This window comes from Phalacrocorax aristotelis, chromosome 8 (assembly GCF_949628215.1).
Source record: "Phalacrocorax aristotelis chromosome 8, bGulAri2.1, whole genome shotgun sequence".
Classification (NCBI taxonomy): domain Eukaryota; kingdom Metazoa; phylum Chordata; class Aves; order Suliformes; family Phalacrocoracidae; genus Phalacrocorax; species Phalacrocorax aristotelis.
The window spans coordinates 4,006,887-4,033,273 of NC_134283.1; the positions used below are offsets into that span (position 1 = coordinate 4,006,887).

Sequence of the window (26,387 nt, forward strand, 5' to 3'; positions counted from 1 at the left end):
TGGTTTGATTTGTGGTGCTGTCAGCAAGTACGAGCTTGGAGAAAATTTTGAGGGGAATTAAAGAAAAAAAAAATCTGTATACTTTTCCCTTCCAAAAAAAAAAAAAAAAAGGGTACATTTAACACCAGCCTAGTCAGGTGGGGAGGAGTTAATCTCAGTTGTATTTTGCAACACTACTTCATTAAACACTGTTTCCAACTCATTAACCTACTTCAGACAGACACGGGTTTTCCCTTGCTCTCAGGATGCTTCGGGAAAGGACACATCTTATTCTTGAAGGGGCAAAGGTTGACTTTTAATGCCTGGGTACTGGGTAGTTTTGTTTATTTGTTTGTGGAACAGACTCTGCACATCCTGATCTCACTTGGGCTCTCCAGGGGATACTCTAGTCCCCAGGAGGAATCCCAAATAGCTCTTCTAAATTCAACCCCATCTCTGGCTGATCATTAAAGACAAGGGAAGCATTCATCCTGGGAAGGTTTTATTTCACAAATAATTCAGGAATCAAAAGAAAATGGAGGGGGGGAGACACTTTACAATTCTGTATTTAGATAAAAACTATAGTTTATAAACAAACACACAGCCCCTTGAAAAACATGCAAAGGTACACAAAAAAAAATTTACAAGAAACTTTTATACATAGGAAGTAAAATACATCATTTTTCATAGAAAAAAAAGCAACTCTATGAACTGGCCCTAAATATTTAGACTGCACAACCGACCAGCTGGAGACTCCTCACCCAACTGTCGGCTGAACGTCTTAAAATGAAGAAATTAATGGAGCCAACGGACCCGACAGCACACCGGCAGCTGGGGAAGCGCCGCCCTTCAGCTTTTGTGCTGGCTGTGTTTTCTGGAGATTCGGCTACGCCGAGCCAGATGGTCTGCAATGGCAGCGTCTGCACTGGCAGTCTTGGTTTCAAAAATGTATTTATTGGAAAAGAACAACCAGGCAGTATCGGCTTTGCCAGGGGTTTAACCAGACGCTTCAGCAAGGCTACACCTGGGTGCTTCAAGTTGGCACATGCTTACTAATGGGGTCTAAGGAGGAACGGATCTGGTGATATAAAGACGTGCTGCATCTTTAAGAGGCATTGAAATATATTAGGCTGAGAAATGTTTTGGTATCAGAAATAAAATCAGTAAATATTTGGCTAAAAACTGGTACTGTCCCACCTGTATATGAATAGCTAGCACACACGATTGCAAGTAATTGATATATCATGACTGCCTTGGAGGACCTGATCACCCCTAATTCTGGTGGAGGTATGTTTAAATTAATAGCACCCAGGACCTCGAATAATATTTGTTTAGTAAAGTCACAATTTCTCTTTTGTACAACAAATATAAAAATAAACAGATACAGACTTAAATTAACATCAGTTTCTAAAAATCCAAACCAGTTGGCTGAAGATAAAAATATGCAATTGTAACTTGAATTAAGCATTTTAGGATATTTCTGTTGGAACAATAATTCTTCCCTCGCCCCCTTTTCATCAGGTAGATACATCCCAAGCTGTTTGGATTTTTATGTGCTCGCAATAATCCCCTGGAGTTTTCTCCAAGAGCCCTCGCGTTTCTTTCCATCATTTTACAGCATACGCAATTGTCATGGACAGCATATTAGAGGTGGGATCATCCGTTAGCATCGAGGCGTTTTATGTGCAGTCCCATACCTGACTGCATCACTCGCACTCTCCAATTCAATAAATTGCACTGTGACTACCCTTTGGCCCACGATGGTCATCGATTCATGCTGCAGCATTTAATGGGCTTGAACCAGACCACGTATAGCATAATTATTCACAGTGGGCAGAAACAGGGAAGCCTTATCTCACTGCCAAGGTCTCAAACGCTTCCAACCAACAGCTTTTCTAAGATATGTTCCAGCTGTTTTTACCTAGTAAGAAAAAAAATACTTATAGTTTTCCTATCTGAAGCAAATACTGTACACCTTGGAGGACGATACTATATAAACAATGATGACACAGAGTCATTTCTCTCCGTCCACTCCAAAGGTAGGTTTGCTGTGCAGCACTTCTGGAGACCACGCAAAGCACCTCCAATTTCATATTTTACAAAAGGTCTCTTACCAGATTCAGATTTCACAGAGAAAGAAACCCCATTCGTGAGACAAACTGAGTGATAAAAAGTCATTTTCGTACTGATTTCATGGTGTTTACAGAATTAAAGAAGTGCTTAATCATATAAACCTTTTTTGTTTTGTCTGTGTTTTGAAACAGCTTGAAGAGATGGCTTTTATATCTGTCTAGATTAAACCAAACATAGCCTGAGCATAAAAGCAGCTATGAGACATCTGCCAAATAGAGGGAAATATTTTCCCATTTGTTACACAATTCTACAATCAAATTATTGAGCAGAAGGACTCTGCAGTTACAAGAACTGAAGAACTGAAGTTTACGTTGCCTTCGCATGAGTAATGAAGTTACTGCACCAAAAGACAACCCGATTTGTGTTTAGGCCAATTCTAAAAATTCATTTCCAATATAAAGCAGAGAATACCCTTCTGTCTTAAAGGGCAGGTCATGCTAGGCTCTTCTCTTGGCTTTGAAATGCATTTGGATGCATGTTGAGACATAAATAATGAAATATTAAACAACATCGTTACAACACCTATGGGTTTTACAAAACATACCGTCCTGGATGACAAATGCTCATGGGTAAAGCGTTTACACTGAAAGTTGAGATTGTTGGTGTCACAAAATGAACAGGAAAAATTCCTCTCCCCCGATTTATGCCATAGCTTTAGTCTCAGAACTGCACACATCACATGGAGCTTCACGAAGGTGAAGTGAACATGCTTCCTATGGATGCAACCATTCCTAGCAGAAATAAGGTTAACTTTATCACTACTTAGCTACTACAGATAAAACAACCAGCACTGCTGTATAAAACAATACACTGCATGTAACTGAAATTCTATTTGAAATGGTGTGTAGTATAGGATGAGATGTGCCAGCACAGGAGCCCCGATACACTGACTGCTCATAGGTCGACAGACTTGCAAAATACCTGCGAATGTTTGACCAGCAAACACTAAACCTGCTCTTTGGATTATCTGGTGGCCTCATTTTCTTCAGCGAGGATCTCTGCCACCATTTCATGCCTTACTCCAGTCCCCAAGAAACCTTGATGTCCAGCTGACAGGAACGTCCTCTCCCCAGACGTGACACCATCGTACAACGTGGCCTAGCGCGATGCCCCAGCAGCCGTACACAGCAGCGCTGATGCATGCCACCTTGTTGGGAAAATACCAAATTTGCTCTCCTTCCGCACAGAAAACATCAAACATGCACAAAACCACTCTATCAAAGCCCAGCCTCTCCTCAAAAGATGCAACTTTTAAAACAGATTCTCATTTCAAAGGGTCCAGCGCCTGGACAGTCGCTCACTTCTGAGTCTGCTCAGCAGTGCGCATCCTCACGCCCATCGCAGTAGATGCTTCACCCCCTAAAAACGCCACCCAGGGCCAGGCCGCGATCCCTACGTCTGTGGTACACTGAGCCACCGCCGTTCTGTGTAGCACACCTCTCGTAAATTGAAAGTTAGAACAGTTTATCATTGCTGAATGCCCCTACAGAAACAGAAACACGAAAAGATAACAACGCTGAACGGGTGCGATGAGATGCGAACAGCTGAGTCAGAACCTGGTGTCTTTTTTTTTTTTTTTTCTCTTTTCTTTTTTTTAAAATCCCTGAAAGAGATCGGCAAGGAGGGTACGGTCAGAGCTGATGCCGTCAGAGGAGCCTTCCTGTCTCTGGAGATCAACAGAGCGCTCTCCCAAAGAAACCTGCACCTTCCCTGGGAATTTACTGCTTCACAGCAAAAATTCGGAAAGCGTTGCCATCTGAAGGGTTCTTCAAGCTGGAGGGAAAAAAAATAAAGAACAAAAAAAACATATAATGAACCAAACGCAGGTACTGCAGGACCCAAAGTGTGACAGGCTACAGGTAACACTGAATTTCTTTGGGGTGCACGCTGACTCTGTGCTGATGTGGTCCCACCAGAAGCAGGCAAAAGAGAAAGGATAAAATCAAGAGGAGGCAAAAATCAACGAGTTCACTTTTATTTTACCACTTTCCATCCAAATCTACAGTGCTAGTGCCAACAAAAGGAGCTGGGAAGCAAAAGCCTCTCTTACAGTACTAGCTTTTATCCAAGGAACACTGTGCTCCCTTATGCAGGGATTCAGGCATAAAGAGGAACATGTTTTCCTAAAAACAGTTGTCAAATAGGCTGGCAGGTTCCCAGGGCCTGTCTGGCCCCTCTCCTGGTGCTGGCAATGGCAGTAGCCGGCTCAGCTCACATTAAAAGACAATAAATATGTATATTCGTTTTCGGTCTGCAGAGGTGCCCCCAACAGCTCTGACTCCAGGCTGCTGGGGGTGGCTGTGTGCATGGGGGAAAGGGGTCTCTTCTGTTCCCAGCCCTTATTCCTTCAGCCCTGCTGGGCAGCAAAACCTCAGGAAAAAGGCAAAAGTTCATATTCCCGCAAAATAAACATTCCAGCGGGGGTAAAGGCCCAGTAAATCTCAAAGGCAACCCTTTCCAGTACCTGTCTGGGTATGTATCTTTACCAAAGGTTATTTCCAGTGTCCTAAAGGTTTTCACCCTCATCTTTGAAAAGATATTTCACTGTCTAGTGAATCTCACAGCATGAAGGTCCTCCTTACTGCCAAGTGTAAATAACACTTTCCAAACCTTCATACTCATCCCTGCTGTGAGAACGTCTTTGGTTTCCCTCACCTCCCAGATCAGCACCTGGTGCTCATATTGCATGTCACTGCTAGCAGTAGAGTTTATTCTTAGCTAGGGCAGAGTTTGCCATCCAAGTAACGGGTTGTCTGTTAGTATAAAAGATGAGCGAAAGCGAGACAGAAATAGAAGAAAACTCATAGGAACAGGAGGTTTGTCACCTAAATCCAATCTACCGAACTGCAAATCACAGAACTGCAAAATGCTGACCCTGACAGGTCTATACGAAAGAAGCCCATGTTTAATGCCTATCGATTTCCTGGCTTAGTCTATTTTTATTTTCTGAGTTGCTCTACGGCATTCTGGGATATCCATTATTAGAATAAAAACAGGAATCTTTTTTAATTTCTTATGATAATTATAAAAGATGAACTACATAGAACAGACAGGACCATGTTAGCAGCGACCAAAATCCCCCAGAATAGTGGGAAATTCTGTTTGAAAATCAATACCATCACTACAATATCTGAAAAAAATACATCACAGACTGAAACAGAAGTTTCAAAATTAGAATGGACCGAAGGAGCCGCGACTCGATCATTGCGATCATCTGGAGGTGCAGGATTTTGGAAGCACTGATTTGCGATTGTACACCGAAACCAGCAAGGTTAGGTCAAAAGAAACTACAAAATAATACGCGGTTGGTAATCCCATCTTTAAAACCTGTTCGATCTTCTCTCTGTATGTTAATTTACTCATGCTTCTTTCAGAGACAACAGGAGAAATCAGTTAACAAACACATCCCACACCCCAGAATTTAATGGAAAATCCCATTCTAAGCCCCAAAGCATGGGCCAGGCTGAAAGCTGTGAAATACCTGTGCTGCTCTTTCAATGCGATAAACACGTAGAGCAAAATGCATTAATACGGACTCATACTGTAATAAAATAAAACAAGGCCTAACAAACCTTTCATTCCTTTCACCCAATCGGGAAAGCAGCTACTGACTAGTGGAAGGTAAGAGCAGGACAGCACACTCATTTGTTTGCACCCCGAAATTCAGTGACACCGTTAAGCCACGTATTTCCAATCCACCAGCCCTTCTGGCTGATACCTGCTGACTTTGACATAGAGTTGAACACACGGTTGGGTATAAGAGAAAAGTACAAAGAGAAGAATCCCACCTCTCAGACTGGACTCCGTTCTTTAAGGAGCCAACATAACTTTTCTTCTTTTCTACAGGCATCACGTCCACAAAACCACCTGTTTCATCTGGAATGACTCCTGCGTGCACTGCAGTTTTGCAGATACTGGAGCTCTGAAAAATATTGAATTATTTTGACTTACAAACTGTCTATATTTTATATCTGGAGATTTACCCTCTCCATTAGCAACAAGGAAAACCAGGGAATAAAAAAAGATGAGTGGAATGAAAGAGCTATGAAACAATTCTGTCCTCCTTATGGACAGACTAGGGATAAGAGATGCCATGGAACTGATCTTGCAGGTCATAAGCCCCAGCAGCAACTGCGAAAGCAAAAGGTCTGTAAGAAGGTCTACCACCACCGCAGAGGACAAGCAGCCTTTCCACCACTCCCTTCCGCGGCGGAGCTGCTCCTGGGAGATTATCCAGAGCCAAAGCTGAACTGAGGACAACTTTCCAGCCAGCGCCTCTTGGGTCTGCACCAGAGAAACTGCTGCAGTGAAACGCTTGCTAGTGACCAGCCACCTCAGCAAAGTTTATTCACCCAGCAGCTTGAAAGGCAGACCCTTTTCCTGAATTAAGGTGAGTGACCACCAACTGTCCAGTTTACATCCTTCTTTCTGGGAAAAGCAGAAGGACTGCACCCATCGAGTGGCGTAGTTTTTGGACAGGCATCGCCCCGTAAGACAACACCGAGTATGGAGGGAGATTAGCATTTCTGAAAAGACTAAGGCTTCCCTACTGCACACCGCGCCGTTACCCTGCTCTCCAAGATGTGCAGAGTCAGAAGAGCTGCAGGAACACAAAACACTAACAACTGATGACTAAGCTCCGAAAGCATCCAGAAAAGAGAGCAAAAGAAGAGAAGGCTTAGGCGTAGTATAAACTTGGCTGCCAACCCTCTAGAGGATGTACATACAGCAAGCTGGAATAATAAAAAGCAAAAAGTAGCTTTGCCCAAGGGAACTGCAGCAGGTAAAAATCCCAACCCGGTAAACTCCCTGATCGCTAAAAAATCAAAACTACCACAAAACCAGTGCCAAGGGCAAGCGTTGCCGTCACATATGTACAATACAGACCGTGCTGTTTCATTCTTGCAGCCATATATGGCAGGTTTGCTTTGTCTCCTATATATTTATCACTTTGGATGGCCTATCTCTTGGCAGCTCTCTGACTTTGGAGTGCCAATTTGGTATTTTGCTTCTATATATGGTCAAGGGAGCAAGGGAACGTTGTGTTTGGAAGATATCCTGTGAATTCACCCTAATATGTGGTGGGAAATCTGTAAAGCTAAAATTGGCTCATAAAATTAAACCGTCCTGAATCAATTTGCAACACTGTCCACTGGGAGACATCCGAAACGATGTTCTTTTCAAGGCATTCCTGGTTTTTTCCAGGACTTGCTGTTCTGCCGCTTACTCAAAGCTTGGACCAACAGGCTTTTTAGTGCCTTACCCCAAACCTCCCCTTATCACTCTGTTGGATTACAGCCCTCTCACATCCCAGGCCGGGCTCTGCTTTGATGAATGGATTGCAGAGCTTTTGGAAGATGAGGCATTACAAGAATAAGGCCTTCCCCTCAAATCCAGACATGCAACAGCTGCAGGGACAACACAACGGCTTCCCACGGTGTAGCCCCTTGGGATGCTCTGAGAGCATTTGCAGACAAAGTGGACGCTGAGGCCTACCCCATAAAATGACAATAATTTTTAATATGGGCTATTAGCAATAGCCTGGGACTATGAGTTTGATCATCCATTGTTTCCTCGTTAGTGGGACCGGTTTAACCATTAAGTGCGTATCTCCTGAGAGCTGAGCCACCCAACTTTGTTTGCTCTGGTGATAAAAGTCAGCCTCGTTATGTAGGTGATCTATCCTCCTCCAAGGAACTACTGCACAGCTGTGGATAAAAGACCTTATCTCAAGAGAAGAGAATCGTTTTCTCTTGAAGAGAGAAAATGTTAGCTTGATAGGGCTCCTGAGCAGGGATGGGGATGGGTTTCCCTTGAAGTCTTATGTCACACTAAAGTCCGAGTGACAAATGACAGTGTCTTGTGAAACTTAAAAGCTCTTTTACAGCCTTGATAAAGACCCTCAGGTGTTTGCACAGCTCCAGCATCACCCAGAACTGGTCCTGTCCACACCAGCAACACCTGAGTTTTATTTCCTAGGCACAATCACATGCTCATAGATCTTTTTATGTAATTTTTTTTCCAATTATTTTTCCCCCCAGTTACACGGCAGCATGAAGAACTTTGCTGCAATGTGCCACCAGGGAAAAGAGGCAACGAATTTTCTGTTCCCCAGCCAGCTGCTTCTCACTACTAATTTCAGCACTGGAAGGCTGTTGGATACGTTCCCCCCACGTGCTGCTTCCATCTGCAAACCCCGCATGCAGCCAGCAAGCCTTTCTCACCAAAAAGTAATTCTTAGTCACTGGAAAGACCTGGCATTTGGGCATGAACCTCTCCCATAGCATATTTTCTTGCATTTTGTCCATTTACCCCAAATTTTAAGGCTCCTTTACGCCCCTGTTCCACAGTATTACTAATTTCACCATGGACAATTTCATTCACTGCTTTTTAAAGCGAAGTCTGCCAATATCTCTTTGTGCTTTAAGCCACTGGGTCTAACCCGGAGATAATCTTATAGCCACACAATCCAAGATAATTTTATAATGATGAGGGAAAATAAACCAATCAGAATGCATTTAAAGCGGGTAGAAATCCCTTAACACAAACCGAGCTAGTGGCACTTACCACCCCTGAATAAAATCAGACTTATCTCATAAAAGCTGCCAATCCTTCATGTCACAGCTTTGTTCTTCATGGCAAAACAAACTTTCACATGCCGTCCTGGGACGATGTAAATGCAAACGCTATCTCGGGCCAAAAGCACAGCGAAGCAGGTTGGTACCCAGACTAGCCAAGCATTTTTGTCATCACAGCTTGGACTATCAAATCCTTACCTGCCAGAGCATTTAGCAAATGGATGTTTTGGAGAAGGTGCTAAAAGGCCAGTGGGCACTGCAGGGAGTGCAGACTGGAAACAGGGCAAGGCGCTTCTTTTTTCTTTTAGATAACTTATTTAAGACCACACAGTTGCAGCACAAGTCCCCCCAGGGCCACGAAGGTGCCACTCTAGCCGTGAAGGCAAAGGCCCCTCCTTAGAAGAGCAGCACTTGTCTCATCCAGCTTATTCTCCACTTTAATCACTCCTCGGCCGCAGGCTCGGGTTAATTCACAGCATCCCCTCCTGGCGGGCACCCTGCACAGCTCCCTGGGAAAAGCCTTTGCCCCAACTCTCCCTGCACGGCACGCGTGATTCTCTTGTCAGCTTTCCAGCCCGAGCATTGCCCAGCATCAATACCTCTCCCTTTGCAGCACGTTTCACAGCCTCCTCACACTCCTTTTTCTCAGCTGGTTTCACCTGCTTTGCTACCAGTCTCACACTCTCATAAAAACCTAATTGCTTTCCTTATTACAATTCGTACAGTAGTCCAGACAAAGGTTCACCAAACCCTCTAGCAAGTGGCCACATACTTTCCCCCCCCACCCCCCCAATTTTATTTTCCTCCCAAATCACAGTCCATGCCCCCATTTATGAAACAATACCCAGGGGGTATGGTAGGAAATGGAGCTTGAGATTGATTAAAGGCCACTAATCCTTTTGCGTCAGTACAAATCAGGAAACAACGCCAGCCTGGGATGCTGGGCCTCGCCTAATACCCTTGTAATCGCAGGCCCTGTTCGGGGGTAATCTGAGGTACTTTTGTCCTCAGTAAAAGAGAGAAAACTTTTTCCCATATCCTGCAGGTCAGAGCATGCACAGGGGCAGGTACTGCAGGGTGGCAGCTGCCCGACGAATTTGCATGTGAGCTAGTCTAGGCTAACCTGTTTGTGCAGCTCTACCTTGAAAAAAACGGGTCTTGAGTAAAATAAAAAAACAGGGGGTTTGAAAAATTGCTTTCACAACAGCTTGCCCCAAATTAATGTAGGATTTCTGCAGGATGTTTTTTCTCTGGAGTCTGCAAATGTCCACACCAGCCCCGAGCTGGGGGTCCATGATCTGCTGACTGCTTCCCCCAGGCCTTCAGAAAGCACATTGCTATAGGCTACACACTGGCCAGGGAGCTGGCGTTTCTAAAGACAATCTCCAACAGGGGGGGAAAAAAAAAAAAAAAAAAAAAAGAGAGACATCCACAAATGGAAAAACATTGAAACCCAGTTTTTAGAGGCCTAATATTAAGAGATTTTCGAAAAATGACTCTTTGCCTAGTTTTAGCATCAAGTCTCTACTCATCCCCATGAACAGAGTTTAGAAAAACAAACCAATAAAACCAGCTCGCATGCTTTCTTTCCACTGCTCTGTGCTGCATCCCCATTGCTCAAAAACGCTGTTCGGCTCCCGGAAAGAGTAGAACAGGGAGGGGGAACAAAATCTATTTTTGCTAACTGCATGATGTGATGGCATATCATCAAATCCCTTTGGTGCTCGTCTGTAGATCTCAAAACACTTTGCAAAGGCAGATAAGCGCTACTGTCATTTCACAGCCGTCACCCCTAAGGCACAGGGCGGTTCAGTGACCTGCCCAAGTCCATAAGAGTAAGTCAGTGCCGGAGCGCGTAAGGGCTCCCCAGGCCCATTGACCCCAGCCCAGCGTAGCAGCTGTTGCACTTTTCTGGTGCTGCTTCTTCCTTCATCCCCACCTACCCCATCCCCGCATTGTAATGATCGCAGAGAGAGTTTGATTGCCTTCCCTAAATCGCCGAGTATGACCCCAGCTCTGCGATATGGACGTTGTGATAGAGGGGGTCATCAGGAAAAGGAGCGTACTCACGTCTGCATACACGTTGGTGCCGAACACCGGCGCCCAGTACGATGGCTCATCTTTACAGTGGGCTGGACAATAAATCCTAGAAAACAATTTATTCATACTTATTCTCTATAAGGCTCAACAGGAAAGCAAGCTGCATTCTTGGGAGATTTCAAGTGCCTGCATCTGGTCTGCAGGTGGCAACAGTGAATTTAATTATTTGTTCCCCTCAGATGGCATTTGGTAGTTGCTGCAGAACTGCAAATAGAAGGGTTTAGACCAGTGAAACAGGGATTGGTCTTTTTTGACATTTTCAAAGGGGAGCACCTATATATTTGCACAACGCTGCGCAGGTACTTGTTTGCGTGTGTTTGTGCCCCCCTGTCCTGCCACGACTTGTACCTGCGCAAGGTTCTTCCATGTTTTAAGGTGGAAAGGAAAACCACATCCAAAGACCAGCAAGTGCAGGAGAATACAGACAGCATGCGAAGTTGCACGCTCATACATCGGGGTGCGCTGAGACGGGATCGTGTAGCCTGACTTACACGTTACTGAAGCCGTCCATGGATGGACATGAATTTTCTATTGTGATGCCAAGAAAAGCACAGTGGCCGAAGGAAACGTTATATTCCCAACCCCTTCTTCCAGTTCATCTGGTATAATCAGCTCCATTCCTGCTAGCCCTCAGATTTGGGGACCTCAGCATCCTCCACCCTCAGAGCAGAGCGGGCTTAAGCTGAACATAAGCAGGCTCATGCTCGTGGCACGCAGTTACCTTGGGCAATGGGTGGCCGGCTTTTTGAACTGGCACAGCTCAGCTACTGTAGCATAGCAATCCAGCGTCTGTGCTGCGGAAATAAACATGGAAAGGCAAATTACTAGACCTAATAGCTCGGGCAGCTGCAGAAAACACAAGTCACAGCCCCGCAACGCATCTGGTGAAACCTGCGTCCAGCTGAGGGCACCAGGAGGAAGGCCACTCGCTCCTTGACCAGCGGCATGCACCCAGGAGAGGGCTAACCAGCTCTCCGGCAGAAATCCTACTACCATACTACAAGGTGGCCTTAAAAAGGTCACAGCTTTCAAAAGAGAAAAGCAGCTGACCCACACGACAGTGTATTTTTGCTGCAGCTCCAGACATGGGGAGGTTGAGATCAGATATTAGGAAAAATGTCCTCACTGCCAGAGTGGTCGGGCCCTGGCACAGGCTGCCCAGAGAGGTGGGGGAGTCACCATCCCTGGGGGGGTTCAAAAACCATGCAGACGCGGCACTTGGGGCCATGGTTTAGGAGGCCTTGGTGGGTGGGGTTGATGGTTGGACTTGTTGATCCTAGAGGTCTTTTCCAACCTTAATGATTCTATGGAGTCCAAATAACCTAACACCTATAGTTTTCCCTGAAACTGGCTCAAGTGGATCTAATCAAATGATGATTACCTGTAGGAGGAAGAATTATTCAAAGACATTCAGAAAGTGGGAACCATTTAAAAAGTAGAACTCCGCAGTATTTATTTATATGCTCATCATAAATATAATGAATCTCCATATAAACTAATTTCATATGTATTATGTGTTTCATTATATTACTGCACTATCAGGATTTATTCAGTGTTGACACTAGACTGAGGCTTTCATACAAATACGGCTCATCTTCCATCACCTTACTATCAGCAGCTTGTGACACTGCAGCTGATGTTTGCACCCGACCATTATCCATCACCAGGAGATGCTGCTGGAAATGGCCCGTTATCACCTTTTTCTGTACCTTCCTCCGACATACCCACAGAAAAATGAGGTGGTTGATGGTGGAACTGCCCATAACGGGTGATGGGTCGCCACTCTAGGGTTTAGCTGTGGTACTGAACCATTTGATATGACCACTTAAAACAACACTGAGCACTGTAAGGAACGATGTTTTCAAGTATCCCATAAAACTCTAGCAACAATGGTTTCATCTCAGCTTTTAAAACTTACTTGTGACTTTGGAAACCATGAATGCATTTGAAGGCTTACTTTTCCTGCAAAACAAGCAAACAAAAACATTTATTAAAAAAATAAGCATACTATAATTACTTGACTCACTATGTCTACATATGAGTAACAAAGATGACTGAACATCGGTTTATATTTAAAGCAAATACAAAACCTTTTTAATGAAGACAGTACCTAAAAGATTCCACACCATTCCTGGTAGACTTCACAAAAGTCAGCGTCCTCCCCATCCTCGTGATATCAACCAGTCCCCCCTTATTGTCCAGGATGCCGTAATGAATTGCAGCACGACATATGCTTGATGACTGACAAGAGTACAAACACAAACAGTATGTGAAATAAATCTCATCCGCAGAGCAACGCTGACCGGCCGCTGTGCAAAAAACGAAGAAGAAATGAAACCACCACCAAAGGGCCAAATGGAAAATAAGCTGAGTGCACTCCTTTGGAATCTGGTTGTTAAATCTTACTGTCCCAACACAGCCTTATTTTATAAGATTATTATTATTGTTGTTGTTATTATTATTATTATTTTAAGCACTGCCTGGTTGAATGGCAAGCTTTTTTAAAAATAACAAAACCTTACATTTATATACAATTTAGAAGAAAAAACAGCATTGGAAATTAACAACCAGTATGAAACATTTCCAGTTCTCAAAATATTCAAAGCCAAAATATTTCTGCTTAAACCACCTGGAGGAGGCGGCTGTCTGCAATCTCAGAAGCTGCAGGGCAAAGATGTATCATGGGCGATGCAGTCATGCACCAACAGTCAGAATGGGGAAAGCAAACAGGCTTTCACACAAACACCCTTTTGTCTTCAATTTTTCATCACCCCAAAAGTAGTTTTGATGGGAAAACGGTGCCATACTTAATTTATAAATAATCTTGTTAAGTCAAGTTCCAGCAAATCAGCCCAAGATTTTATTTAGTTACAACATTTAACAGTGTTTTTCATGTAAAGTTTCTGTTTGGCATGGCAGCTGCCCACATTAAAGAAGACATCTTTGCAAAAGCTGTCTATTGATCCCCATCCCTCGCTTTCCACGGGTTTCGTCGCACATTAAGGGCATTCATGACAAAATCAAGTCTGGAATCACTTCGCCTGCTTCTTTTTTTCATCACTAAGTTGAGGAAAATACAGATAATCTTGTACTAGCACCATTTTACAGCACCACAACTGGAGAATACGAAAAGCCAAATTACACTAGAATTGTTGGCATTTCCCATTTCTGTTATTACCGCTAGCTCCCCACAAATTACATCGACGAGCTATTAAAAGGTACTTACACTCTCATAATAAAATGTTCCAAAGATCTTTCCCTTACTGTACAAGCAGCCAGCTGGGCACAAATACCTAGTAAAGATATATATCTTTGAGGGTGGCAAAAAAACAATTCAAGAAAAACAGACTTTGACTCTATTTCATTTAATAGTCATTCCATTCATTTCACGTAACTCTTCCATTTAAAAACAAGATTGCAAAATAGCTACTTTTTAAAACGGTTCCTCCACCCTCCTTAAAAGCCCGACCAATATTTAGATTCTGTGGATTTGGTTTTTCTCCAAGTGATAAACTGTCCCGTTCTTTGCAGAAACCTTAACCAGAAGTTCTTGACTGGCTGGGAAGGGACAAGCCATGAATTATTGGTCTGGCTTGGACAGCGGTGGAATGCCTGAAAAAGGTTCAAAAATGACTCTGCCAAATTTTATTAAACAGTTTTGGACACCTGGAACTGTGGGGCATCATGGCTGAGTAAAATAAACTGAGTCACCTTATTGCTAGGCTTGGCTGAAGGCTTTGTGTTAAGAGAAATTAAGGCTCTAAAAAAACCCACAGATCTACCTGGATAGTCACAAAAAGTACATAGTATAGCCTATCCCATGTGTGCAAGAAGCGGACAATTTTTAGGCCGCCTTTTCCCACAGCACCCCGAGAGGTATCAATAAAACACTACCTGTTGCATGTTGAGCCTCTGCATTTGTCTCTCATCTTGGTTTCACAGGTAATGGCTTGTGCTGGGGAGGAAAAAAAGAAAATAAGTATTTTAAAAACGAAAGAGACTGCCCCAGCCCGCTCTCGAGCTACGGAGACGAGGAACCACCGTGTGTCTTTCCTGGAGGTCATTGGCGCAGCGAGATAAAAATCTTATCACAGACCAACCAGCCTGGAGCAGTTCGTGCCTCTTTAGCCGTTCACCTGAGACAGGTCTCTTTGGAAATATTAGCAAGGAAGAAACATCTGACAGCTAGAGGCTTTGATTTACAGCCTGAGGTCTGCAGCCAGAGCTCTCATTCTCCATTTAATTACAGACTCTCGAGATGCTGGTAGATAAACTTGAAAAGGATGCGTTGGGTTGCCTCACCTTGTTTTCGCAATAAGTCTCTCTTAATTAACAGCGATTAGAAGACAACTGAGGAAGTACTACCAGCTCCACAAATAGCTTCAGAAATCTTCCCAAGCAAGAAATAAAAAGGAAACAAATCTAAAAAAAAAACCCCAAATGCTGCAAAGGAGTTTACCCAGATTTACTGCTGAGTGTAGGGTATTTCAACTGGGAAATAAACCCAATATTTCCTAAAGCGATTACTGATCTGGGGACCTTTGGTTCGTCAATAGTTCCTTGAGATGTCTTCAAAGAACAAATAACCATTGCAGATTGATGTGCGGAAGGCACGAGTGGCCTTTGAAAGCTTTGCTCCCCACTTCTGGCAGACGTCTGCTATAATTAACAGCAAGTTTTCACACAGATTACCTCCCCCTCCACTCAAGCATCCTCCCACTTATATTTTTCCCCAAGCCCCCTCATCGCTTTCCACACCTTTTCCCATAGAGGTGCTTTAAAACTTATAGGAAATGAAAAAGAAAGAGGCTGTCTTACTCATGTAGGAGTCCGGGATGGGTTTCATGGGCTTGCTGGGCTTGCTTTTGGGAGGGTAGAATGGCACTGGCTTTTGCTCTGCCGCCTGTGAAATCTCCACTTCGTTAATCTCATCCGTCTCAGGGATGACGGGATCTTCGTAACGGTAATCTTGGTAGAAGAGGGGATTAAAAATAATTACAGTGTTCGCTTTGATGGGGAAGTCAGACAGGTTCATCATTTTGAGAGAGGCGATTTAGTTGGACGAGGATCTGCTTTTAAATAGTTGGAAACTCAAAAATGTCTGCTAAAGGCAGCGCAGGGCTATTGCCAGGGCAGGTGCAGCACCAGGAGGGGAGATCTGCTCCTCTCCTGCTCCTCTGCACACGAAGCGGCATTTAGACCACCTTATAATAAAGGCTTGAAATGATCCCCACTAACTAGTGAAAAAAAAATATGCTATTTCTTCTTTCCCGTACAGCTCTTTCTCTCTGGAGGAAAACACAAATTCGCTGAAAGGCAAATACGCGCTTGCACACGCAAGAAGAGGGGCTGAGTATTTCTTTCAGGAAAAACGGTCCACGATCCCCTCCTCTCCTCCAGAAAACACGAATCACTATATTCATTTTGTAGCCATGAAAACCGAGGTGGGGAGAGGGAAACGCTCTGTCCCCGGCCCCTGAAGGAGCGGGGCAGGCGGCCAAGCTCTGCCCACCCACATCGCCTCCAGTAAGCGCTGGAGAACATTCCCTTCCCAAACAAACCCTGCGAGGACAGGATCGCTCCTGCCCGCAGCCTGCCAGCGCTCAAAATCCCGCTGGAGCTCCCGAGCCAAACCCGTGGAAGCTCAGAGCAGCTCCCCCCCCCCATCCAAGCACTCGCTCTCAATTTCACCGGGGAAAATGTGCCGAATCCAAGCTCTAGATTTTAAACAGTTCAGGGCTTTTCGGTTTCAGCGGCAGCCACTGATTTACCACGTGCTGGGATGTTGAAATATTAAGGATGGCTAATTAAAAGGTGCATAAAGCTGCTTCTAATTAAAAGTTTCCAGGCATAAGTTTCCTCCAGCCTTTTCCCCAGCCCAGGAGGGTGCCCCAAACCCCCCACCACGCACCTTTGTAGCAGAGGTTGTTCTGGCAGCCTCCTCCATAGCTCGGCGGGCACTCGGAGCAGGGGCGGCCGGTCTTGTATGGGGCTTCTCCGATCCAGTTGCCCCTGCAAGCACAGGGGCAATGCACACCCATCAGGCACCCAAACGCCCCCCCAAGCCCCTGAGGCTGCCTGGCACTAGGGAGTGGGGAAAATGGGTGTTTCTGCTGTTCTTATCCTTGGATAAGGGACTGTAAATGGGGAAAAGATGGCCTGTCCCCACATTTTTCTGTCCCCGTGCTGCCTGTCGTCCTCCAGCAACAGCTCAGCGGGCTCAGGGGCTGCCTGCTTGCTGCCTCCCCTTTGCCCGACGCTTGCCTTCATCTCTCTTGTTCATCAGAGCCACAAGTCTCCCACCATTTTCTGCAACACCCCCAGGCAGCTGCACGGGCCAGGTTGGAGCACAGCTCCTACCATTTAAAAGCTGCTCCATTTTCCATCCGGAACCATTTCCAGAAAGAAAAACACCAGAAATACGTGGACCCTCACACTAGATCATCTGGGAAACAGAGCAGCGCTTCGCACTTTCTCCTCACCCAACCTGGCATCCTCACGTCCCCAGTTTTGCCTCTGAGGATGTAGAAACTTCACCCTGGCCCAGAGCAACTAAGCAAAGACTAAACAACCAGCCCAGGAAAGCCCCTTGTAAGAAAAATGTTCCTCCTCACTTCACCTCCAAGGTGACATTTTTAGGGGTTTACTTAGATAAACGGCACGCAGTATCGCTTTCCCATTAAACTCCAATAGAAATAACGTGATGTTATGTAAACAGAAGTAAATCAATGGAGCACTGCACTTTCTTTAAGAAACTACCCAAAAACAAAACCCCTTTTTGGCACTCTGTTCTGCAGACTTTAGGGGCTGAGAAGGTCGAAGGAGCCGGACTTCAGCCCATGGCTACGAACCCTTTGGTTATTGCTCTTTCAGCTGTCTCCACCTATAAGGCTAGATGAGGACAATGCACGCTGATGCCAGGGAGAAAAGATTAAGCAGAAACTGCAGAAATAGAGTGTTTTTCCATTCAGCAGCCCCAAATGGATGACGTGCAAATAGGCCAGACCGCTGCGGGAGCTCCGTGGGAGACGGTGCGATCCTATATGAGGAGCAGGTTATTAAATCCCACCAAACCAGAAGCATAACAACATCCTCAGTAGGTAAAACGGGGAGAGGGGCTTAGACAACCCACCCACAGGGCTCTGCCTGGATCGTGCTATGAGCTGCCGGCTCTGTATCCGCACATCTTATTTCTCTGCGTTATTCTGCCCTGTGATCTCCAGAAGGCAGATGCTCTCCAAGCCACTCCATTTGTATGTAGCGATTTCCCTATTTCATTTTTGCCGTTAAGATTTAAATCGCCAAGGACAGAATGGGACTGTTTCTCCTATTAAACGTTAAAGCAGAAAATATTAATTGTCATTGCCAGGGAGGACACTTCTCCTGGCTGTAGTAGTCAAGAAATGTGATTTTCATTTTGAAATTTAATCAAACCATCAAGTTAACGCCATCAGTCAAGATTTAGCTATTTCACTTTTTTTTTTTTAAGCCACGGGGAGCTCGCTGGGTCTGGGATTTGTCTCTTCACAGCTCCTTGCTGTGGCCCCCAGCTCGCTCTGCTTCCACCAGCGACCGCTGCAGGGCTGGCTTTTCACAAAGCAGTGGTGTGTTTAAACCAGTAGATTTTACAGGGAGGGGGTGAAAATGTGTCATGATACGGCAGCCTACCTGGCCGCCGGAGCAGCGCTGAGCGGCGTTAACCACCACCCCGTCCCCTCCCACCCTTGAAGCAGGAGGGAGAGCGCAAGCCTCGCTTGGCAGCGCACGCCAGCTCCGTCCTGGCCATCTCCTGCTCCTCCTTCCCGTGGCAGGAACATCAAAGCTCCAGCCTGGCCCCGGCCCCTCATTCAGTTTTCCAGGCAACGCTCAGAAGTCTTGAACCAGCTCTGTGCTGCCGTCTAAAGAGAAAATTTAAAGCCACAACCACCAGTCTAGACTGCCTGAAATCTCTTCCCCAGACCCTGGGCTAGTTAAGCAACCTGCCAGTTTTAGGAAAGCTGGAGAGAGCCCAGCTCATCTGCCTTACTTTGGCGAGTAGTTGCACACCAGGTAGACGGCGTTCTCCCAGATTTCTCCCCAGACGTTCATCTGCTTGCAGACGTTCACGGCACAGCCAATCTTGTTCGTCGTGGCCCAGACTATCTGCAAGTGCAACGTAGTCGTGGAAAATAAGCAAAACTACCCCTCTGTGGGCACATGCTGCAGTGCCAGCTGGGACACGGGGGGATGCAGAGAGTATAGACGCAAAAGCCCTCCGTCTCCTTTACCTGCGTGTAATGCGTGCACATGGAGCCGGTGCATTTCTCAGGGCACCACGGGTTGCACTCATGAGGGTACGGGTACGTGTAATCCTTAACTTCATCGTACCAAGACTGGACATGGAAAGCTGGAGACCGGTACCTGAAGGAGCAAAGAGCGGTCGCAGCTGAAATCACCAAGGTCTGGTAGAAGTTTTCAAGAAGTACCTGGAGCCTCCTGCCATATTGTAAGCTCACATTTTTTAAATACAAGGTTTGCTAATTTTATATAAAGGTTTCTGAAGTTTCATTCATTGAGAACGTGTTGCTTAAAGAACCCGGTAACGTGGTTTAATGAAGAGAAAAAAAACCTCACTGAAAACATTAAAGACAATTTTTTTCCCTAAGATTCACCATCCGGTCTGACTTTCTGTATTATTTATAGGTTTGACACACTCTTCAAGTGCCACTGACCTGAAATGTCCTCCTGACTTTTCCGCACAACTACAAAAAACTTCTAGTTTGGCGGAAAGTTGTATTTTGAAAGTAAACAGAAGTTAAGGTTTGCCAAACATCTTCAACCAAAAGCCATCGTGTACCTATTTTACCACCGGGCAATTTGCTAAATCTGGAAGTACGCTAGCCGTTAGTACTGCAAGGCCTTTGAAAGCGAGTGGGCTTTTTCACACTCACATCACACCAAGGGCTGGTGCAGAACAGTTGGTGCAGTGCACACGTACCCCACCTTCTACTGCAGCAATCCCCCTCTGCACCGAGTCCCCTCGTGCGCTGCACGTACGGTGTGCAAGCTACGCACCAGGCGTTGCAGTCTGTGGCAGCGCCGACGCTGCTCGGGCGGTTTGGGGGAACACAAGTGGTGTCAAAACTACCCACGGGACTCACTTGCGTTTTGCACGCTACGCACGCAGCGAGCAAACAGAGCAATCTGCAAATTCTGTATCAGAGCCGAGCAGTGCTTCAAACCCACGACTTTTTATTGCTTTCAACAGCTCACACGAAGCAAGCGGCCAGAAATACAAATGATATCATTACCAACTGGAGTTTGTTCTTTCAGCCAACTCTTCATTAAAAGTCAGTCATTAGAAGTATTTTAAAAACGTTAATCTCATGATGTCATTGAGTGAATACTTTCCGAATCCTATTTTACCGGAGAGGAAATTGAGGCAATCAAGTTATGGCCCATTCCTGAAAAAACTGAGATAAATCTGATTTCTTTTTCCTCTCAGTGACTGCAAAGGGAGGGAGATCGGATCTACCTCCATCAGTAACCCATGGCCATCTCGAAGGCTTGTAGGAGAGCCAAGAACAGCCCGATCTTTCAACTTTGTTTCCAATGGATTAACCACTCTACTTTCCAATCATTATTTAACTCTGCCAACAAAAACTGGCCCGATTTTTGTATCGGGCCAATTTCACACCAGCAAATTTCCATTGCTTTCGACCAACTTCTACCTGATTTACAACAAGCATAACTGTATTTCCACTCATTAGGGCTCCTAAGCATGTACAAAGCAAGCTTAACCTATATCAGGCTTAATGACAGGGGCTTACCAGTAAACAAATTTCACCCTTAGACGGAGAGGCAAATCCATTTGGAAGCCTAACTTCAGCTTTTCTAACAACTCTGGGTTAAAAACCTTCCCCAGGAAGTGAAAAATAATTAAAAAAAAAAAATCCACAGATTGGTTTCAGTAAAGATAAATTAGGAGCTGGATAAATATTTATGGGAAATGCAGCAAGAAATAATGGAAAAGTTTACAGCAATGAATTCTGAAATCGCAGCTGAGTCCAGACATTGCTCCTCAGAAACTTCAGCTTTCAGGTGGTTCTCAGCATGGTGCCAGAGCCCCCCAAAACAGCAGAGCAAGGGTTATGGCTTCTGTAGCTGTTCTCCTTAAGGAGTAAGGGTGGCCTCATGCTCACTACAGCTGCAGTACCCGGAGATACAGCTGATTGGAGTCACCCACATTAACGTCGGTTTGCTGGGAACAGTCAGCTGAAGATGTTATCGCTGTAACCGTTTCACTGCAGCAATACCAGTTAGTGATCCTCACCTTTTCTCCTGTCTTCCCAGTGCTCTACTAAGCATCAACACGGCAAATCTTTCCAACTGGCTCTAAAGGGGGATCCATCAATTGCTCTCTGCAATGAACCTGTAGCACCCCGACTCTTACCTGCCCCAGTGAACCGCCAAGTTCTGTCCAATTGACCTGATGAGGGCACTAGGCCCATGGTCCCAGATGCACTCCTGAGCCCAAGCATGGGCTGATCTTTCCAGCTCATCATCCCAGGTCTGCAGGGTGTGGGGAGAGAAAAGAACAGGTCAATCTGTCATCTCAGGCTTAGTAGATCAAGAGACTCAACCAACAGCAATTAGAGGAGAGGGACTAAATTACAGCTCACCCCTGGTGTCTGTCCTTGTGATGCCAGCACATTTTAATGACGTGCCCTGACCTAAAAGCAAGTTTCTCGGGATGTCCCCCTGCCATGGAAATGCAGGGCATTAGAGGGTCTATTATTTTTCCTGCTTGGTGTCATGCTGCTTAGGAGATACTTTGTAGAAAACAGATGCGGTAAGACCTGAAGAACCCATCTAGACTATCCACCCTAAAACACAAAACTTTCTTTGCAGGTGTTTTTCTAATCTGTTTTACAAAAAAAACCCAAAAAATCAAGGACAGAGATCGCAGTGCTTCCTTGTGACAACTATTTCTGAGATCTGCAAAACTTCTAACACCCGGTCAGTGCTCTGACGTAGCTGCAGCATGATTTTCCATCCATGCCCTTACTACCAGGACATTTCCTGGCTTTCCCGTCAAGGGGCACTCCAACAGTGGATGTGCTCCTGCCCTTCACTACCGACACAGGTGGAGACTTTTGGCCCAACAGCCTGAGCAAGGCGTGCGGGTCTGAGCCTCCCAGTCCCATCTCCCCTTCTCCTTCCAGACTAACGGCTGAGCCCGCAGATGGATCCAGCCAAATTTAACAGAGGTGGCAAAGTCGCAGAGCTGTTGAGCTAATATCACTCTCACTGACACAGGCATCAGGTTAGAAGTGACAAACCCCATCAATGTTCCTGCTGAGGGAAGGACATTGGTGTGAGACCAGTCCTCATTGAATATCACCCAGCTGTAAGCCAAACGAGAGCTCAAACATGTTACAAAGGTAAATAGGAAAGCAGGCTTCATTGGCTCCGCTGCCCAGGAGGTGTATTTGTTTTAAAGGCCAGAATTGCTGGACCCAGTAGACAGTGCCCTGAATTCATTGTGTAATTACTGACAGCTGGTCTATTCAGAACAGTCCTTAGAGGATAATTCATTGGGATTAAAATATTACCGCACATTCCTACAAATAAAACCAAAGAGAAGAGAGGTTTTGTAATGCGTCTCCAGCCCATTCACGTGCCAGCTCAAGATTATGTCCTCTTTGGACATTTACCATCACAACCAGCTGGTCTTTCCAAGTCCTGTCTTCTCCAGAAGAAAAGCAACTTCTGATCTCAAACATATCAAAGGACCTGTCAGAGCCTGTTTGGAGGACTGGAGGGCATTTAGGCTCTCAGACCCATTTAAAAAAACATCAAGTGCTCATTTCGAGTAAGTAGCTGAGCACAGTCTCGGGCAGTTATAACTGGGATGGGGAGGGACCGCATGTCCCTGGCTAAGACGACAGGAAAATGCAGTGTCTCCTGGAACTTGGTGTGTCTACACTATCTTCGTAAGGCAAACATGAGCTCATCTAACTGAGCTAACAGCCCAGACCTCCGAGAACAGCTTATCATTAAGCATGCTCAGCAACCCGAATTCCAACAACATCCCAGAGCTGCTCTGACCTCATCAGCTTGGCTTTGAACTGACCGGTGGCCGAGAAAATTCATGTCAGCCTGCAAAACCCCGTGCAGACACAACTCTGACAGAGGGAATGAAACCATTTTCCGTCTCAGCCCTCCAGCTCCTTGAAGGTATATGGGATCTGACCCACCACACACGTTTCCAAACCTCTGTTCAGGCAGAATATTGCAATTGTGCCTAGACACACAACTTCTTGTGGTCTCCCACTTTCTGCACCAGGCAATGACCAGCCACAATTCACCTTCCCATCCAACACATAAGCCACAGAAGCTCTCCCAAGACGTTATGCGCTGCTAGTACTTCAGGCTTTCTAGCAGAGCACGATTCCCTGCAGCCTCAAAGGCAGAGGCATTCCAAATCTCTTAATTTAATGCAGAGATGTTATAAGCAATAGGCCATTAAATGGAAATTGATGTGAACATATGCATTGCATCTTCCTTTGATGCCTACGGACAAAATAAATGAACTTGGACAAAAGATATTCAACAGGCAATTGGGAATGAGCTATGTCTTTACATGGCTTTGTGCTTGATGAGTAGACAAGCTCATTTCTGCGGGCATCAGATTACAAAGCCATCCCATTTAAATTAGAGCAGTTATTTGCCTCTTGCTTCTCAGACGTGAATGCGGTCAGGAGGCTAGAATTATTTCAGACCAATAAACATATCCAAAAAATGAGATTTCAGACTTTCCCAGCTGTGCTTGCAACAAGTCTTTATGCCAATATTCAAAGCAGTATCTAGGAAGACTGCTGAAGCCAGAGGGGCAGTGTACGTCTATGCTCAGTTTCCCTCTCAAGCAGAGACTGAGAAGCCTTCGGTTATGTGCGATTCCAAGTGATTTAGCACACGGACTTTCTTTTTTACTCCTGCAAATTTGTAATGGCCTTTCAAAGCACAGTATTCACCGTACATGTTAGATACATGCACGGCATACACACACTGTACTACACTTTGTAGGTTCAGATTTAATAAGAACTTACTCCACAAAGAGTCCATTTACTCAGCCTAACTGGTTTGTAAACCTAGCCCTGGACACATGAGTTGCAGTGATCCGGTTACTCACTCTTCTTTCTCCCCAGCTTAGACCTTCTGCAATACTGACAATTTACTTTTAAAAAAGTGGTGTGACAGTCCAGGACTGACAGGTCCTGGCAGAAGCTTGGACATGCTTTGCTAACCCACACAGAAATACTATCCTGTCTGGACAAGGAAAGTCACCACCCTACAGTTTAGAGGAAGGATGGATACCCTATACAGGAAAGCAAACTATTTTCCTTCCAGCAATCTGTACTGAGAACAATTTCGTTTTATCCAGCTGTCTTTCAGGTCTCCGCAAGAGGAAAGATTTCTGCCTTTCATGACTGCTGAAAACCATCTGACTAAGCCATCTTAAAAGGTCAAGATGTCTTAGGAACTATTACGTCCTTTTTACTCTGAGTTCATTAACGAGGCGTGTATTTTGGTCCTGGCACCCATCCACTGCTGTGACCGCTGTTATAGAGTCCCAAACACACAGTGGAAGTGTCAATCGTAAAGCTGTTATAGGCGTCAAGGTAATGCTGTGTTTGACCAACTTAGGAAGACGTACACTGCTCACTCATTTTCCATTAACACTGAATACTTGTGCTAGCTTTCAATTAATTATACAAACCCAGCAGCAGAACTGTTTCTTCCTTCTTTTCTTCAGTCCACGTCACCTTTATCCCACATACATATATATATAATTCTTTTGATCTCCAGATAAGTCATGGGACTCACTGTGTTGTTGCTTTCTTATTAACAGCCTCCACTGGCTAAAGTTCATCCTGTGGTAGATAAATGTGTCCCTTTCCTGGAATACATTAGCTCCCCTTGCCGCTTTTAGATAAGTCAGATACGGAGCTAGGAGAAAGGACTTTCACAAGGCAGTGTTTGGAGGTTGATGGGCAAGAACAAGTTCTACCTACTTATCCACAAATTAGCACCACACGTCACCTGTGATGCACCACACAGGCATCAAAGGAAGAGAGGAAAGTTTATCTACGGTACTGAAGACAGACCATCCTCTTAAACGAGTCCAAATGAGAAATGTCCTATGCAGAACAAAGGATTAAAGTGAAATTCACGTTCAGAATATAGCCAGCATTTCCAAGTAATGTTGGGTAAACACGAATACATGAAAGGCTGATTATAGCCTGTCCAAGTAGCACCATCTCATACTCAGCTTCTTTCTTCACAGCATATAAGGCCCTTTCATTTACCCTCAATCGCCCATAAAAACCACTAGAAAAGCACACTGAGCAAAGGCAAACATAAAAGCGTAACCACGCTGCAAGCGTAAACAGCGGTCGGCCCGTGGACAGTCCGCAACAGCCGCCCTCTCAGATCCTCAGAGCCAACCAAAACACATTTGGCTTCCTCATGCTTTGTGTTTACTTTCTGGAAATTAACCAAGTCACCTCTTCTCCGGCAGTACCTTGCCGGCAGCCTGCAGGATAGCGTGAGAGCCCGCTGGGAGAGATACAAAGCACCGGTTCTTAGGAAGGCGTGCGATTTCTGACAAAAGCGGGACGAAAGACCAGCGGTGTGAATGCTAACAAGGACCAGCTGACGGACAGGTGACCTTCCCTACTGTCCTCTGCTCTCCTTTCTCTTTTTCTCTTCCCTGCAGTCACAAAAGGCAGGGTTTTCCATTTGCAGCGCTCATTTCAGCACAGCTGGCAAACAATTTTGTATTACATTTAGTGTGCTATTTCTTTTACCCTTTTAAACACGGTCTTAACAAATCATTAATCATTTAATCTGTCATCAGGAGCACATAGTTGAAGTCAGGCTAGTTTCGGACATAACGATATTTGCACAGTGGGAAAAGGCACACGCGCACACAAAAATTATTTGCCTACATCATTTTCTGGCCCCACAATATTTTGATGGCCTGTCAAAAATAGCTCAAAGTAGGGTCTCTGGCATCAGGTGAAAAAAACCTATTCATCTGAATTGTTGATGGCAAAGCCCTGTTTCATACTCATACTTTTAACTTCTCCCTCTGAAGTGGGAGAATACATTGACCAAACTTTTACTTTGGTTTCTTGAACTAGGAAAAGCCAATTGCACTGGCCCATCCACCCGTGAACTCCCAAAGTCTTTCCAGCCATTGAAACTCTTTGCAGATGGAGCCATGTTTCTCAAGCCCTGTTTCTCCAAGGCACTGAGCAGATTCCCAGCAGGTTTGTTTACGGATGCTTGGCTCACACCGATAATCTCTGGTGATCAGCGCATGGCAGAAGGGCAGATGCTACCTCCAGCTTTGGGCAGTAGCTGATGGCAATCCAAAGACCATCCGAGGTTCCTCTGAGCAGACCGTGGTGTCCCGAAACACCAGTCAAAATGGTCTGAAAGCTTCCACAGCAAGAACGTGGGTTTAAACACTAGGGAAAATGTGATGTTTTTATGACATTAAGGTAATGGAAGAACCTGCTGAGGCAGGCTGTGGAATTGCCATCACTG

General features: G+C 45.2%; 1 protein-coding gene across 3 annotated transcripts in view; it reads right to left on the reverse strand.

The window, feature by feature from the left end:
* Positions 1-470: 470 nt before the first annotated feature.
* Positions 471-26,387, reverse strand: part of CRISPLD2 (cysteine rich secretory protein LCCL domain containing 2) — a 31,588-nt gene continuing 5,671 nt past the window's right edge. For all 3 annotated transcript variants that reach the window (XM_075101247.1, XM_075101246.1, XM_075101245.1), the window contains 13 exons: positions 21,223-21,341; positions 19,058-19,190; positions 18,817-18,932; positions 16,702-16,802; positions 15,609-15,758; positions 14,685-14,745; positions 14,017-14,083; positions 12,901-13,031; positions 12,709-12,752; positions 11,512-11,584; positions 10,761-10,836; positions 5,901-6,034; positions 471-3,885 (listed from right to left, as the gene is read on the reverse strand). In XM_075101247.1, coding sequence (XP_074957348.1) covers positions 3,831-3,885; positions 5,901-6,034; positions 10,761-10,836; positions 11,512-11,584; positions 12,709-12,752; positions 12,901-13,031; positions 14,017-14,083; positions 14,685-14,745; positions 15,609-15,758; positions 16,702-16,802; positions 18,817-18,932; positions 19,058-19,190; positions 21,223-21,341 — 1,260 coding nt within the window. In that variant the 3' untranslated portion in view covers positions 471-3,830. The remainder of the gene's footprint in view (positions 3,886-5,900; positions 6,035-10,760; positions 10,837-11,511; positions 11,585-12,708; positions 12,753-12,900; positions 13,032-14,016; positions 14,084-14,684; positions 14,746-15,608; positions 15,759-16,701; positions 16,803-18,816; positions 18,933-19,057; positions 19,191-21,222; positions 21,342-26,387) is intronic.